Genomic DNA, 18,029 nt, shown 5'->3' with positions numbered 1-18,029 from the left:
ACCTCACAGAACTCCAAAGCATCTCTCAAAGGACCTTTAAAGAACACTCTATAAAAAAAGCACGCAAGGACAGATAAATAGCAATGATATAAAAACTTTTCCTCTCCAGACAGGCATCCAATAAGTATTTGATCTGTTTTAGTGAGGTCAGTTAAGGGATAAATATTGCTCAGTAGCCTGCACAGAACCTGAGCGTACCCTGCGATTCAATGTGCATATCCCATCTCAAAGCTACATCCCCATCCAGGCTCAGAGTAACTGGATGTTAAATTTATATTTAGGAAAAAAATGCCAAGTGGAAAACTTTAAAACCCAGGTTTCAAGGATGAACACACACCAGTCTCATCGAGGGGCCAGTGGTGGGAAGAGTGAGCAGCTTCAAGTTCCTGGGCAGCATCGTCTCAGAGATCTGCTCTGGGCTTCACGAAGAAGACATGCTAGCAGTTGAACTTCATCAGGAGCTTCGGGAGATTTGGTAGGTCACCCATGATCCTTACAAACTTCTGCAAAGGTACAGTGGAGACATTCTAACTCGCTGCATCACAGTCTGATATGGAGACTCTTTGGCCAGCGTCACAAGAGGCTGCACGGAGTTGTAGATTTAGTCAGCTCCATCATGAGCCCAACCCTCCCCAACAGTGAAGCCCTCCTGAAGAGGTGGTACCTTGAGACGGAGGCATTTGACATTGAGGACCCACACCTTGTTACTATCATCAGGGAGGACATTCAGTGTCTGAAGACTCATTTTAGAAACAGCTTCTTCCCCTCCACCATTACATTTCCCAATGGTCCATGAATTCATGAACTGTACCCCCTTATTCCTTCCTTTCACTATTATTTTCACAATGTATACGTCTTTGCACTGTACTACTGTACAGCAAATCTCACGTCATACAAGCCAGTGATCTGATCTGATCCTGCCCGGGACTGGTCTGAAATACACACTGTCCTTCAGTAATAAAAGGGTTCCATTTCTACAGGAGTCCTAAACGCAATTTTGTCCGCAACTCAGAAATATTGTTCGATATGGTAAACGCACACTTCTACATCTCCTCAGTAGTCTGCTGAAAGGCACCAAAATGCAGACCTGACTGATGAGAGAAAGACAGAAAAGAAACCAGTTCTGTTCATAGGAATGAATTTATGTTCGAACCTTTGAAATTTATATTATAGGAGGCTTAATCGTATCTGTGACCATCTGTAAATCACAGGGACAGCCCACATAGCAAAACACAGACAAGGGCTGATGCATAGATCTAGCTTTCTAGTTCACACTGTGGTAGGTCCGTGACACTGGTTCACCCAAACACCTGTTACTCCATACTCGAGTCCTATATCTGCAGCTTAAACATGTTTTGTAAGACCATTTTAGCAGATTGAGAGGCAAGCTGCTGATTTCAATAATAGCTTTTATAAATAGGGAAGAAAGTGCTATTAATTTTACTGTTAAAACCCTAAGTATATTTTTTGAAGGTTGATTAAACTAATTTGCTAATTCAGATTTTTCTGTTGCAAGTTGAAGTCTTTACAGATGCAAAGAGGATTTCACTTAGCACGACCATTCCGTGGGTCTGTTTGCTGACCTGGGGTTAGTGCGGGTCTGCCTCAGAGCCCATGAATCCCACTTCATGATGATCCAGTGTCAGACTGGGTTCTCACTCCAGATCTGGGAGCAGCTACATCACATGGATGCTCTCACTGTACTTTAACTGGGGTGTAGAACATAGCACAGTACAGTCTCTTTGCCCTACAATGCTGTGCCAACCCAGTGTTCAATATAAGCCTTCCCTCCTTCCTTCACAGCCCATAGGTCCCATTCTTCTTATGACCATGTGAATATCTAAGAATCTTTCAAACGTCCACCACCACCCATGACAGTGCATTCCAGGCACCCACCACTCTCTGCGTAAAAGACAACTACCTCCGACCACCCCCTTAAACCTTCCTTCACTCACCTTAAATGGACTTCCAATGGAAAAAAAGTTTCTGATTGCCCACCGTCTCAAAATCTTCTACTCACTGCTACGGGCGGAAGTACCCACTTGCTTCAAAAGGGCAACAATTATACCAGTGCCTAAGAAGAATAATGTGGGCTGCCTTAATGACTATCGCCCGGTGTCACTCACATCTACAGTGCTGAAATGCTTTTGAGAGGTCGGTCATGGCTAGACTGATCTCCCGCCTCAGCAAGGACCTGGCCTATTGCAATTTGCCTAGCGCCACAATAGATCAATAGTAGATGCAATCTCAATGGCTCTTCATGTGGCCTTAGACCACCTGGACAACACAAACACCTATGTCAGGATGCTGTTCATTGATTATAGCTAAGCATTTACTATCATCAGTCCCACAATCCTGATTGAGAAGTTACAGAACCTGGGTCTCTGTATCTCCATCTTCAACTGGATCCTTGACTTCGAAACCAGAAGACCACAATCTGTGTGGTTTGGTGATAATATCTCCTCCTTGCTGACAATCAACACTGGTGTACCTCAGGGGTGTGTGCTTAGCCCACTGCTCTACTCGCTATATACATACTACCTATAAATTTGCTGATGATAGAACCATTGTTGGCAGAATCGTGATGAGTATGCATACAGGAGCGAGGTATGCCAACTAGTGGAGTGGTGCTGCAGCAACAACCTGGCACTCAACGTCAGTAAAATGAAAGAGCCGATTGTGAACTTCAGGAAGGGTAAGACGAAGGAACACATACCAATCCTCATAGAGGGATCAGAAGTGGAGAGAGTGAGCAGTTTCAAGTTCCTGGGTGTCAAGATCTTTGAGGACCTAACCTGGTCCCAACATATCGATGTAGCTATAAACATAGTCATACTTTATTGATCCGGGGGAAACTGGTTTTCGTTACAGTTGCACAATAAATAATAAATAGTCATAGAACCATAAATAGTTAAATAGTAATATGTAAATTATGCCAGTAAATTATGAAATAAGTCCAGGACCAGCCTATCGGCACAGGGTGTCTGACCCTCCAAGGGAGGAGTTGTAAAGTTTGATGGCCACAGGCAGGAATGACTTCCTATGACGTTCTGTGCTGCATCTCGGTGGAATGAGTCTCTGGCTGAATGTACTCCTGTGTCCAACCAGTACACTATGTAGTGGATGGGAGACATTGTCCAAGATGGCATGCAACTTGGACAGCATCCTCTTTTCAGACACCACCGTGAGAGAGTCCAGTTCCATCCCCACAACATCACTGGCCTTACGAATAAGTTTGTTGATCCTGCTGGTGTCTGCTACCCTCAGCCTGCTGCCCCAGCACACAACAGCAAACATGATAGCACTGGCCACTAAACTAAAGAAGGCAAGACAGCAACTATACTTCATTGGGAGTTTGAAGAGATTTGGTATGTCAACAAAAACACTCAAAAACTTCTATAGATGTACCGTGGAGAGCATTCTGACAGGCTGCATCATTGTCTGGTATGAGGTGGGGAGCTACAGCACAGGACCAAAAGAAGTTGCAGAGGGTTGTAAATTTAGTCGGCTCCATTTTGGGTACTAGGAGTACTATTCTACGAAGTACCCAGGACATCTTCAAGGAGCTGTGACTCAGAAAGTCAGCGTCCATTATTAAGGACCTCCAGCACCCAGAGCATGCCCTTTTCTCACTGTTACCATCAGGTAGGAGGTACAGAAGCCTGAAGTCACACACTCAGTGATTCAGGAATCACTGAATCACTTCTTCCCCTCTGCCATCCGATTCCTAAATGGACATTGAACCAGTGAACACTACCTCACTTTTTTAATATATATTATTTCTGTTTTTTGCACGATTTTTAATCTATTCAAAATATGCATACTGTAATTGATTTACTTATTTATTATATTATATTTTCTTCTTCTTCTATATTATGTATTGCATTGCTGCTGCTCAGTTAACAAATTTCACGTCACATATTGGTGATAATAAACCTGATTCTCATGTCACCTCACATCCTCCTTTGCTCCCAAGAGAAAAACCCAAACTCACTCAAATTTCCCTCACGAGACATACGTTTTCTAATCTAGGCAGCATTTTGGTAAATCTGCTCTGCATTCTCTCTAAAGCTTCCACAACCTTCCTGTATTTGAGGCGAACAGAAATGAATACAATACTCAAAGTGTGGTCTAACCGGAGTTTGTAGAGCTGCAACATTGCCCAGCGGCTCTTCAATTCCACCCCCCCCCCACCCCCCACAACTACTGAAGACCAACACACCATACACCTTCTTAGCCACCCTATCAACTTGTGTGGCGATTTTGAGAGACCTCTGTGCTTGGACACGAAGATCCCCGTTTCCCCCAAACAGCTAAACCTGTAACTCTGCCTTCAAGTTAGACCTTCCAAAATTTATCTCTTCACACTTCTCCAGATTGAATTCCATCTGCCACTTCTCCACCCAAATCTGCATCCCATCTATATCCCATAGTAATCTACACTATCCTTCTACACTATCCACAACACCTCCAACTTTCATGTTATCTGCAATTCTACTGACCCACCTTTTCACTTCCTCATCCAAGACATTTATAAAAGTCACAAAAAGCAGGGGTTCCAGACCCAATCCCTATGGAACACCACTGGTCACCGACCTCCAGGCACAACATGCTCCATCTTCTAACACCCTCTGCCTTCTGTGGGCAGCCCAATTCTGAATCTATATTGTCAAGACTCCCTGGATCCCATGCCTCATGGCTTTCTGGATGACGGGAACCTTATCAAACACTTTAGTAAAATCGATATACATCCAACGCTCTACCTTCATCGATTTGTTTCGAGAAAGTCAATCAGACATGTGAAGTACGACCTGGCCACAGAAAGCCATGCTGATTATCCCCAATATCTAAAATTTGGATTTTTATCTTTTTATTGAAGAACCACATTCAAATGCTCACAAACCCTGTCTCTGATAATCCTCTCCAATAGTTTGCCCACCAGTGACACAAGACTCTGGACCCTAATTCCCAAGATTATCCCTATTCTCTTTCTTAAACAAAGTAATAAGATTTACCACCCTCCAATTCTCTGGTGCCTCTCTTGTGACCCGGGAGGATGCAAAGTTCATCGTCAATGCCTCAGCAATCTCCTCCCTTGCTTCCCATAGTAACCTGAGGTATATCCTGTCCATTCCCAGGGAATTATCTGTCCTAATGTATTTCAGAAATTCCAACAATATGTCTTTCTTAATCTCAACATGCTCCAACAAATTAGCCTGTTCTATGCTAATCTCACATTCATCAAGGTCCCTCTCCCTGCAAACATCAAAGCAAAGTATTCATTAAGGCCTTCCCCTACCTCCTCCACCTCTAAGCATACAATATCATAAGATTTTGAGATATAGGAGCAGAATTAGGCTATTTGGCCCATCGAGTCTGCTCCACCATTTCATCATGGCTGATCCAATTTTCCTGTCAGCCCCAATCTCCTGCCTTCTCCCTGAATCCCTGACCAAGCGAGAATCTATCGACCTCTGCCTTAAACATATGTAAAGACTTGGCCTCCACAGCTGCCTGTGGCAAAGAATTCCACAGATTCACCACTCTCTGGCTAAAGAAATTCCTCCTCATCTCTGCTCTAAAAGGACACACCTCAATTCTGAGGCTGTGTCCTCTGGTCTTAAGACTCTGCCACCACAGGAAACATCCTCTCCACATCCACTCCTTCAAGGGCTTTCACTATTCGATAGGTTTCAATGAGGTCACGCCTCATTCTTCTGAATTCTAGTGAATGCAGGCCCAGAGCCATCAAATGCTCTTCATACGACAAGCTGTTCAATCCAGGAATTATTTTTGTGAACCACCTTTGAATCCTCTCCAGTTCCAGCACATCCTTTCTCAGATAAGGGGCCCAAACCTGCTCTAAGTGAGGCCTCACCAGTGCTTTATAAAGTCTCAACATCACATCCTTGTTTTTACATTCTAGACCTCTTGAAATAAATGCTAACAATGCAGTTGCCTTCCTCACCACAGACGCAACCTGCAAATTAACCTTTAGGCAATCCTGCACAAGCGCTCCCAAGTCCCACTGCGCCTCAGTTTTTTGTATTTTCTCTCTATTTAGAAAATAGCCAACCCTTTCATTTCTTCGACCAAAGTGCATGACCATACAATGTATTCTATCTGCCCACTCTCCGAATCTGGTTAAGTCCCTCCACCTATCTTCATATCGACTGCAGACTTTGCAACAAAGCCGTCATTTCCAACATCCAAATCATTGACATATAACATAAAAAGAATCAGTCCCAACACAGACCCCCGTGGAACACCACTAGTTACCGGTAGCCAGTCAGAAAAGGATCCCTTTCTTCCCACTCTTTGCCTCCTGCCAATCAGCCACTGCTTTATCCATGCTGGAATTTCTCCTATAGTACCATAGGCTCTTAGCTTGTTAAACAGCCTCATGTGTGGCACCTTGTCAAAGGCCTTCTGAAAATCAAAGTACACAACATTAACCGATCTTCCTTTGTCTATCCAGCTTGTTACTTCTTCAAAGAATTCCGTCAGGCAAGACTCTCCCCTGAGGAAATCATGCTGACTATGGCCTAGTTTATCATGTACCTCCAAGTACCCTGGGACCTCATCCTTAATAATCAAATCCAGCATCTTCTCAACCACTGAGGTCAAACCAACTGGCTTATAGTTTCCTTACTTCTGCTTCTCTCCCTTCTTGAAGAGTGGAGTGACATTTGCAATTTTCCAGTCTTCTGGAACCATTCCAGAATATACTGATTCTTGAAAGATCATTACTAGTACCTCCACAATCTCTTCAGAACCCTGGTGTGTACACCATCTGATCCAGGTGACTTATCTATCTTCAGACCTTTCAGTTTCCCAATTACCATCTCTCTAGTTATGGTAACTTCACACTTCTCCTGACACCTGGAATTCCACCACACTGCTAGTGTTTTCCACAGCGAAGACTGATGCAAAATACTTATTCAGTTCGTCCGCCACTTCATTTCCCCCTTTACCTCTCCAGCATCATTTTCCAGCTGTCCGATATCCATTCTCGCCTCCCTTTTACTCTTTGTGTATCTATTAAAATGTCAGGTAGGCTCTTTAATACTATTGGCTAGCTTATTTTCGATTCCATCTTCAGCTTCTTAATGACTGTTTAGTTGCCTTCTGTTGGTTTTTAAAAGCTTCTCATCCTCTAACTTCCCATTAGTCTTTGATATGTTACAGGGTTCCATGATGGGTCGCTAGGGGTTCCGCAAGAGATCATGATTTAAAAAAATAAACATCATTTTTTGAACTTTGATGCTAACGCTTGCGGTGGTGGGCAGTGATTGAACAGCTCCGCGAGCAATCTTGTCAGACGTCTCTCGGCCCAGTGTGGTAGTGCACAGTCGCAATAGAAAAGCCACAGAAACCATAGAAAAATTACAGCACAGAGGACCGTGTTTATTTGGTTGAGTCCATTCTCAGTTTTTGACAGGAGATAGGGTAGGCTGTTGATAATTGGTGAGCGCTGTATTGCATGGAGGGGAGGATGGTAGCCCCTCAGATACTCAGACAGGGGCTGCAACCTCTCACGCTCCATGTAAACGTGGTACACTGGCTCCTCCCGGCCACAGAATGGGCATGTGGACGGGGTGTCAGTGAACATACTTAAAAACCTTTGACGCGGTACTGCCCTATCCAACACCTTCCACCCAAGGTCCCCAATGTTCAGGGAAAGGACCCCTGCATAGAGGGACTTACAACTGGGGCCTCTTTCACTGCCAGATGGTATAACAGCCCAAGGTGAGCCTGGCCAGCAGACAAAGGCAAGGAAGTGAAAGGTGTGCAGGATTAGCTGCTACAAGAAACATTTTGGAGCATCACGGAAGGGCACGGTGGACATCCCTGCAAGACGGCTCACGTTGTGCTGGACCCTGTCCATCCACGGTGCTATCCCGAGGCCTGGCCCGACGAGCACTCCCGGCCCATCAGGTGGTCGTGCCGCTGGAACCTCTCCACTTCCTCGACACCCGCCCTGACAGGATGAGCACCAGTCCCCGTTGCAGCTAGAGTACCATCCCCCACCAGCGCAGGAGCACCCTGTCTGGGGGAAACTAGACAGCTCTTGGTAAAGGCGAGGCCGATACTGTCCGCTGGAATACGCGAGCCCTCCTGCAGGCAGTGTCCCCGGCAGAGAAAGTGCGTCGCCAGCGCATGCAGTCTTGGAGGGCGGTCACTGTACAGGCATCTCTGCAGGGTCCTGACACGCAGAGCCGCCAGCTGGGTGCGCACACAAGACAATCGTTGACCGCTCTCCATGATCGGAAGACTCAGGACCCCAGCAGAGACACAATGCCTCCTGTTACCCCAGAAGTTGTCCACCAGCCTCTTCTGGGTCCTGGAGACAAAAGCAGTGTGCGGGACTAAAGTAATCAACTGGTACCATATCTTTACAATGAAAGCTACATATCAATGGGGTTGAATGGGGTTCTCCTTAGGGAACAGTGATCACAATATGATCAAGTTCACATTGAAGTTTGAGAGGGAAAAAAAATAAAATACAATGTGCTAGTATTTCCGTGGAATAAAGGAAATTACAATGGCACAAGAGGGGAACTGGCTGAATTGACTGGAAAGGGACATTTGCAGGAAAGACAGCAGAGCAGCAATGGCTGGAGTTTCTGTGAAAAATGAGGGAAGTAAAAGACGGATATATTCCAAATAACAAGAAATTTTCAAAGGGAAGAAGGACACTACCGTGGCAGACAAGTGAAGTCAGAGCCAAAGTAAAAGCAAATGAAAGGGGATACAAGGAAACCACAGCTACTGGGAAGGTAAGAGGACTAGGAGCTTTTAAAAACTTACAGAAGGAAACTAAGAAGGTCAATAGGAAGGAAAAGATGAATCATGAAAGGAAGCTGGCAACTATTATCAAAGATACTAAAAGCTTTTTTAAAGTATTTAAAGGATAAAAAAGTCGAGGGTAGATATAGGACCAATGCAAAATGATGCTGGAGATATTGTAATGAGAGATGCAGAGATAGCAGAGGAACTGAATGTGTATTTTGCATCAGTCTTCACAGTAGAAGATGTCTACAGTATACCAACATTCAAGAGTGTCAGGGAAGTGAAGTTTGTGCAGTGAAAATTACGACTGAGAAGGTGCTCAGGAAGCTTAATGATCTGAGGGTGGATAAATCTCCTGGACCTGATGGAATGCACCTTCGGGCTCTGAAGGAAGTAGCTGGAGAGACTGCAGAGGCATTGACGATGATCTTTCAAGAATCGATAGATTCCAGCATTGTACCGGATGATTGGAAATTGCAAATGTTACTCCGCTATTTAAGAAGGGTGGGAGGCAGCAGAAAGGAAACTATAGACCTGTTAGCCTGACATCAGTGGTTGGAAAGTTGTTGGAATCGATCGTTAGGGATGAGATTACAGAGTACCTGGAGGTGCATGACAAAGTAAACCAAAGCCAGCACGGTTTCCTGAAAGGAAAATCCTGCCTGACTAACCTACTGCAATTCTTTGAGGAAATAACAAGTAGGGTAGACAAAGGGGTTGCAGTAGATGTGGTGTACTTGGATTTTCAGAAGGCCTTTGACAAGGTGCTGCACATGAGGCTGCTTAGCAAGATAAGAGCCCATGGAATCACAGGGAAGTTACTAGCATGGGTGGAGCATTGGCTGGTCAGCAGAAAACAGAGAGTGGGAATAAAGGGGTCCTACTCTGGCTGGCTGCTGGTTACCAGTGGAGTTCCACAGGGTTCAGTGTTGGGACCGCTGCTTTTTACGATGTATGTCAATGATTTGTACTACGGTATTAGTGGATTTGTGGCTAAATTTGCTGATGATACAAAGATAGGTGGAGGAGCGGGCAGTGTTGAAGAAACAGAGAGCCTGTAGAGAGACTTAGATAGTTTAGGGAAAAGGGCAAAGAAGTGGCAAATGAAATACATTGTTGGAAAGTGTATGTTCATGCACTTTGGTGGAAGAAATAAACAGGCAGACTATTATTTAGATGGGGAGAGAATTCAAAGTGCAGAGATGCTAAGGGACTTGGGAGTCCTTGTGCAAGATTCCCTAAAGGTTAACCTCCAAGTTGAGTCAGTTGTGAAGAAGGTGAATGCAATGCTGGCATTCATTTCTAGAGGTATAGAATATAAGAGCAGGGATGTGACGTTGAGGCTCTATAAGACACTCGGGAGACCACACTTGGAGTATTGTGTGCAGTTTTGGGCTCCTTATTTTAGAAAGGATATACTGACATTGGAGAGGGTTCAGAGAAGATTCATGAGAATGATTCCAGGAATGAAAGGGTTACCATATGAGGAATGTCTGGCAGTTCTTGGACTATATCCCCTGGAGTTCAGGAGCATGAGGGTGGATCTCATAGAAACATTCCGAATGTTAAAAGGCCTGAACTGATTAGATATGGCAAAGTTATATCCCATGATAGGGGATTCTAGGACAAGAGGGCACCAGTTCAGGATTGAAAGGCATCCTTTTAGAACTGAGATGTGGAGAAATTTTACTTCAGTCAGAGGGCAGTTAATCTGTGGAATTTGTTATCACAACCGGATGTAGAGGCCAAGTCATTGGGTGTATTTAAGGCAGAGATAGATAGGTTCTTGATTAGCCAGGGCATCAAAGGGTACGGGGTGAAAGCAGGGGAGTGAGGATGACTGGAAAAATTGGATCAGCCTATGATTGAATGGCAGAGCAGACTCAATGGGCCGAATGGTCTATTTCTGCTCCTATATCTTATGGTATTATGGATCCAAATTGCCCTATTCCATCGTGCCTAGTCTGTAGCAAACAACTTACAAATGTAACAATGGCTCCAGCAAAATTGAAGACACCTAGCTATAAATCACAGCCATATGACACGTAAAAGTGCTGACTATTTTAAACGACTATTGGAATCTCAAAACAACCAGATTAAAGCTTTTGAAAATAAAGTCACAGTCAGTAAAAAGTTTTTAAAAGTTATGGAAAAAAAATATAAAGAGTAATTTCAAGAAATGTAAGCTAAGCTTATCTATCTCTTTTTTTCAAGAAAGATTAGCTAAAAATTCATTCTCTATTCAAGAGTATCAACCATTATTTTTGGATTATTATATCTACAACTTACTGATCACATTAACGTACCATGAGTTCTAGATGCAATAATTTTTATGCAGGGGTTCCGAGACATGAAAATTATTTCAAGTGTTCCTCCAGGGCAAAAGAGTTAAGAAAAACTGCTCTATTATATGCCCCCTCTTTGGTTTTTATGTTGGCTTTGACTTCTCTTGTTAGCCATGGCTATGTCATCTTTCCTTTACAATACTTCTTCTTCTTTGGGATGTCTATATCCTGTGTCTTCTGAATTATTTCCAGAAATTCCAGCCATTGCTCTGCCATCATCCCTGCCAGTGTTCTTTTCCAACCAATTCTGGCCAACTCCTCTCCCATGGTTCTGTAATTCCCTTTACTCCACTGTAGTATTGATACTTCTGATTTTAGCTTCTCCTTCTCAAATTTCAGGGTGAATTCAATCACATTATAGTCACTAGACCCTAAGGGTTCTTTTACCTTAAGTTCTCTATATCAATTCTTGTTCATTGCACAACACCAAATCCAGAATTGCTGACCCTCTAGTGGGCTCAACTACAAGCTGCTCTAAAGAGCCATCTCATAGCCACTCTAGAAATTCCCCCTTTTGTAATCCAGTACCAACCTGATTTTGCAGATCTAACTGTCTGTTGTGTGACGAGAATACACATAAAATTAAGATGTTTGCTGGCCTGGGTTAGCATCAGTGACATCAGCAAGTGGTCTGCCACCTGCCCTCAGGGGAAGGAGAGATAAGGAACAATGGAGCAGCGTCTGGAGATGTGTAATGAAGGGACGGGTGAGAGAGCTGTCTGGAGCGGCTCCCCCTTTGAACCCTGAACTGTTTGAAGTGGTGGACAGGCGATGCCCCAGCAGGGGAATAAAAAGGGACAGGTTCGCTAAGGCAGGACACACACGCCACCCGAGACCCTGGAAGCGGTACGCCTCTCACGAGTCGGTGGGAAGTACCAGACAACGGCCAGGGTGGAAAGGTACGATGAGCGGGAACCCGGTGTGTGTCCGCCCTTGCCTGGGTGCCGGGTTCACTGCAGAGGATCGACCGCATCTGGAGGAGGGGTCACAGTGGGTGACCTCAGGTGACATCACCAAGGACCTGCCCAAAAGCTGCTTGTGAGCCATATCGCCGGTCTGTGAGTGAAGCCATGTCTGAATGATCAGTTGTTCCTGTTCTCTCTCTCTCTCCCCCCACGTTGTCCATCGCCATGGCAACGATTACTGCGAACTGAACTACTAAACTGGACTGAACTTTGAGTCACTTTGAAATTTGGTCATTTACCCCTAGACAACGATAGAGCTTGATTGATGCTGTTATCTTAATTCTGTGCACATGTGTGTTTATCATCGCTGAACTGTTGCATTTATTATCCTTTCGATTACTGTGTTGCTTGTTTCTTTAATAAAACTTTCTTAGTTCTAGTACTCCAGACTCCAACTGAGTGATCCATTTCTGCTGGTTTGGCAACCCAGTTACGGGGTACGTAACAGTTGAAATACCCCATGACTATTGTAACATTGTCCTTTTGGCATGCATTTTCTATCTCCCATTGTAATTTGTAGGCAATATCCTTACTACTGTTTAGAGGTCTCTATACAACTCCCATCAGGGTCTTTTTAACCTTGCCGTTCCTCTGCTCTATCCACAGTGACTCAACACCTTTTGTCGCACCATGCTCAATCTTTTGATTCCTAACTTTGTCTGAGGTCTTACCAACATCTGTCTCCTCAACCTCTCCACTAACGGTTCTGGCACTCTGGTTCCCATCCACCTGCAACTCTAGTTTAAATCCCATCACGCAGAATTAACAAATCTTCTCACTAGGATACTAGTCCCCTCCAGTTCAGGTGAAAATTGTCCCTTCTGTACAGGTCCCACCTTCCCTGGAAAACAGCCCAATGATTTCAAAAATCTTACGCCTTCCCTCCTACACCACGTTTCTCCCATTATCCCTGATCGTCCTATCCTCACTCGATTCACCCTCCTGTTCTCCATGTACATGTGGAACACTTTGGGGTGTCCCTTAATCCTGCTCTCCAAAGATTTCTCACGTCCACTTCTAGCTCTCCTAAATCTCTTTTTAAGCAGCATCCTGACGACTTATTATTTCTCAAGGTCCCTGCCCAACTTATGTGTCTTAAATCTTAAGTGTGCTCTCTTCTTCCTCAACCACATGTTCCATGCCTCTTTCCCTACCATCTTCTCCCTGACTCAGTAGGGAAGTTTTGTTAAGTGGAAAGAACTTGGGGTACAGGTACACAGATGACTGGCTTTAGTTACAAGAGATGAGCTGGAAAGTGGGCAAAGGAATGGCAAATAATATTTAACTCAGTCAAGTGCAAAGTGATACAGTTTGGGAAATTAAACCAAAGCAGGACTTCAACAGTGAAATGGCGGGGCCTGGGGAGCTTTGTTAAATGGAGAAAACTTGGGATACAGGTACACTGATCCCTGAAAGTAGTAACACAGACAGCAGCGAGGAAGATTACTTTTGACTAGCTGAGGGGTTAAGTACAAGAGTCGGGATGCATGTTATAGTTGTACAAAACATCGGTTAGGCTGCACTTGCAGCATTGCATGCAGTTCCGGTCACCTCACTACAGGACAGACGTGATTAAACTAGAAAGGGTGTAGATTAGGGTGGCATGGTAGCGCAGTGGTTAGCACAGTTCTCTAAAGTCCAGGCAACCCAGGTTCAATTCCCGCTACTGCTTGTAAGGAGCTTGTACATTCTCCCCGTGGCCATCTGAATTTCCTCTGGGTGCTCTGGTTTCCTCCAAGACATACTAGTTGGTAGGTTAATTGGTCGTTGTGAGTAGTCCTATGATTAGGTTAGGATTAAACTGGGGGAATTGCTGGGGGTGCAGTTCGAAGGGTCATCAATATAAGATTCACAAGGAGTTGGATATATCGGAAGGCCTGAATTCTGAGGAGACACTGGATAGACTAGGTCTGATTTCTGATGAGTGGGGGAGGCTGAGAGGTAATACGATAAAGTACGTATAAAATTATGAGAGGTGTAAGATAGGGAAGATAGCCAGTGTCTGTTTCCCATGGTAGGGGTGTTTAAAACTAGGGGACAAAGGTTTAAGCTGAGGAGGAGGAAATTTAAAGGGCCTCTCTGGGGTACATTTTTCTCACAGAACAGTTAGTCCCTAGAATGACCGACCAAATGAGGTGATGGTTGCAGGAACAGTTCGTACAATATTTAAAAAGCATCTGGACAGGTACCTGAATGACTACGGTACAGAGAGAGATATGGAATTATTGCAGGCAAGTGGGAGTAGTACTGATAGGTGTGATGATTCTCTACCACACAACTCTATGAGTCTCAGTTACCTTGGTGGACACCAGGCTCTTCACCACAGCCCTTCTCCATGGCGACAGGTCCATCAGACGAGCCAGCTTCCCCTGTGCTACCTGGGCAGAGACGCACTTCGGCCTCACTTCTCGGCTCAGCTTCAGTCATGGCCTCGGACTCATCAACTGGGTCGGGCGAGGTGCCCTGCCCCACTGCCAGAGATGCTTCAAGCCGCTCTTCAGTGGGCATTTTCTCTCCGACATCTTCAGCTGAGTGACCTTCTGTATCAGGCGACTTGACGGGACTCCCTTCGGTATCGCTGTCCTCACTCCCGCAATCAGTGGCGGCTTCTGCCTCCTTCTGTGCTCCACTAGGCTCCTGTCCCACCAATTCACAGCCTTTCACTGGAGCCGCATTGTCTTCATCTTCATCACTTCCTTCGCTGTCAGACGGATCGGCCTCTTTTGTTCTCCTGGTCTTCTATAGAAAGATAAACAACAATATTTAGGTGACTGAAAATATAGAGGATCCTAATAGTAACTTGCTTCTCAGTGAATTAGTCACAGGAACCACAGCTACACTGAGCTAGAGACTTGACTGAAGTTTAAGGTGATTGGAGAATTAATTGTGAGTGTGAACTTACTTCCTTTGGTGGCTGAACCCAGAATCGAGACATGGGAGGTAGGAGAAATCCTCCAAAAGGACCACAACCTTCTCGTAGGGTTTGGAGGCTTGCATGCGCCAGTGACCCAGAGAGCTATGTTGGCTGGAGTCAGGACTTTATTCTTTGACTCTTGGTAGGGTCACCCACGCCAAACAGGTCAAAGGGTAAAGGCCAGACTAAGAGTGGTCCAGCGGTCCGCCAGGTCCAGGGGTTCAGCTCGGGGATATCAACCCTGACTGGTCAAATAAAATTGTTACAGAGTCAGCAATGAAAAATCCTTCAACATCTGAGCACAACAGTAGTGAAAACCAAAAGGAAGCCTCAAACGTGATGAAGGAAGCTCTGAACACCGCCAAAGATGGAGGACCTTCACTGCTGTCCTAAACACCAGCAACGTAATGGGCAGTAAGTAAGGGTGGGCAAATGAACTCTTCCTCAAAAATCTGTAGCCATTGGTAGATTTTTGTCAGTCAAAAGTATTAGGGTCTATAGAACCAAGAGATGGCTGCAGTTTAAACACGAGTTGGCACAGTGGTGTAGCTGGTAGAGGTGCGGCCACACAGCTCAAGAGATGGAGGCTAATCCCCTAACCCACGTACCTCCCGTGCCTCAGAGATGTGCGAGTTGCCCTCTGTAAACTGCCCCTCGTGTGTAGGTGAATGGTAAGAATCCGAGGAGCTTTGACAGGAGCGCATGCAGTATAGATTTCCAGAAAATGCAGTGGAATAATGGGGAAAATCCTGCCAACTGTCATAGATTCAATGGGCCAAAGTTTCACCTATATTGTAAGTTAATATGATGTAGATCACAGGGCAGGGAGCCTCGGGGCCAATGCCTCTCTTAGCTTCATGCTAAAGAGGTTTCCTTATCAAATGTACGACTCCTCCTCTCCAGCTCATCCTGAACCACACTCACCAGTCAGAGCACACTGCCGCTTGGAGTCAGGTTTATGGTCACGTGCACAAGTGCAATGGGAACGCTTAACTTGCAGCACCATTGGCAATAAAATCATAAATTAATCACAAGCCTTGCAAGAGAGGTCACAATTAATACGAAAAAAAAGACCATTTTGAAGGAAGTGATTAGAGACCACAGTGCTGCCAAATCCAGTGATTTGGGACATGCCAGCTGATTCAAGAACCAAATGCCTGAAGCAAACTCATAAACACTCAGCAATATCCTCAGTGATGTAGCATAAAGCCCAGTGATGAAAACACAGAACAGGACTAGAAACGACCAGTCCCTGCTTATTAGATTTACGGTTCCAATTCTACTCATCACATTAGTACTACCAAATGATTTTCACAGCTGAATTGAACACTCAAGATGGCGCCAGCAAAAAAATGATTCCTGGAGCGACATCTTCCAGGTAAGTCAATCATTTCAGTTTTTCTATTCTTCTACTTATTCTTTTTGTCTTAATTTAGTTTTTTGAACTGTTGGAGCCTGTGACTTACAGTCTGTAGTTCGATCGAGTGAGCTAGCACTGTGTTGACCCCAAGAAAACTTTGAGAGAGAAATGCAAGCATGGTTACAAGGAGAAGCTCAGAGGCGAGGGGCCATGATTGACTACATTTCTTGCCAATTAAAACACTGAGGCAAATGTGGAGGAGAGCAAACAGTTCTCGGAGAGGCCGCTGGTTTGAGTTGCTTCCCTCAGAGGGGCCACTGGGTCCTGATGCTCTCGGAGATGTTACCAAAATTCTGAGATTGGACTAAAATTATGGATTGGACTGTAGTTCATATTGGTCTCTTTCAGTTCCATGCTTTCTTTTCTTGTTGTTGTCCATTCCTTCCTGTTGCCTGTTGTTGGGCTGGGGGTTTGGGGTTTGGGGTTTGATGCCCTTGCTGTTGATTCTCCACGTGCGTGATGTGTTAGTTTTTGTGCGGGGCGTTGTGGGGGGGGGGGTGTTGAGGTCGCGATTTTTTGTTTCTTCTTCTTTTCATGCGCGAGGAGGGTTACAACTAGAGGGTGAGGGGGGCATTGGTGTCTGCCTTTCAACTACTTCTATAGTTTTCTATATTTTATGGCTATCTGGGGAAGACAATTATCAGAGTTGTATTCTGCATACGTAGTATGATAATTAAATGAACCTTGAACACCTTATCAAAGTTCCACCTCCTCTGCACTGCACTCCTGCTGGAGAATACCTGGATTGAGAAGACGACAGACCCGTTGGGTTTGGGCTCCAGATCTCTGTGGCTCAATAGTAGCCTGCACTTTGAGCTCTGTTAAATTCTAAACACAGTTTAGGCCTAAAACAAATCTAAATCAGCTCTACAAAGTTCAACATTGCTTAGATGCAGTCCAGAAGTAAGAACTCACTTGTGTGTGTGTGCATCAGCAAGAAACATCTGAGACAATGAAAGTTCTCTCTCATGTGGAATATTTGGGCCCTTTACAGAGAAATTCAAATACGTGCCATCTCTTTTCGTGGAAGGCATAAAAACCGAATCGAGATGATGGGGGTCCACAGTTAATGGGGGCTGAAAGTGGCTGAAAGATATTTTTTAAAAAAATTAATGGGACTGAAGGCCTCGGGACCTTCACCCAAAGTCTTAAGGAGGTGATGACAGAGACAGTGGACGCACCAGCTGTCATCTCTCAAAGGCCCATTTTAGAAGCCTGAAAGCAGCAACTAGAAGACTACTGGAAAGGGAGACACAAAATGGAGAAGGTTGGCCAACGTTGATTGCAGGGAAAATACTAGAATCTTTTGTTTAGGAAATGGTAATGGAGTACACAAAAGTTTATAAAAAGGAAACTGGTGTTTAACAAATTTATCAGAGGTTAAAACTAGATTAGACGAAGGGAGTCAAGTGGTTGTAGTCAAATTTCAGTGGATTCCAATTAATGAGCCATTGATTAATCGGGGCAGCCGTCTATTTGGGAAAACTCTTAAGCGATTTGGCATGTCAACAAATACGCTCAAAAACGTCTATAGTTGCACCGTGGAGAGCATTCTGACTGTCTGGTATGGAGGGGCTTTTGCACAGGACAGA

At 44.7% G+C, this 18,029-nt stretch overlaps 1 protein-coding gene across 1 annotated transcript in view; it reads right to left on the bottom strand.

Moving 5' to 3' along the window:
* Nucleotides 1-18,029, bottom strand: part of LOC134339476 (sterile alpha motif domain-containing protein 1-like) — a 94,120-nt gene that overhangs the window by 58,585 nt on the left and 17,506 nt on the right. The window contains exon 2 of the mRNA XM_063036015.1: nucleotides 14,401-14,842. Coding sequence (XP_062892085.1) covers nucleotides 14,401-14,842 — 442 coding nt within the window. The remainder of the gene's footprint in view (nucleotides 1-14,400; nucleotides 14,843-18,029) is intronic.

Source organism: Mobula hypostoma, chromosome 29, assembly GCF_963921235.1.
Source record: "Mobula hypostoma chromosome 29, sMobHyp1.1, whole genome shotgun sequence".
In the NCBI taxonomy this organism is placed as follows: domain Eukaryota; kingdom Metazoa; phylum Chordata; class Chondrichthyes; order Myliobatiformes; family Myliobatidae; genus Mobula; species Mobula hypostoma.
Note: the sequence above shows the minus strand (reverse complement) of the source record. Positions and strands in the feature narration are given on the sequence as shown.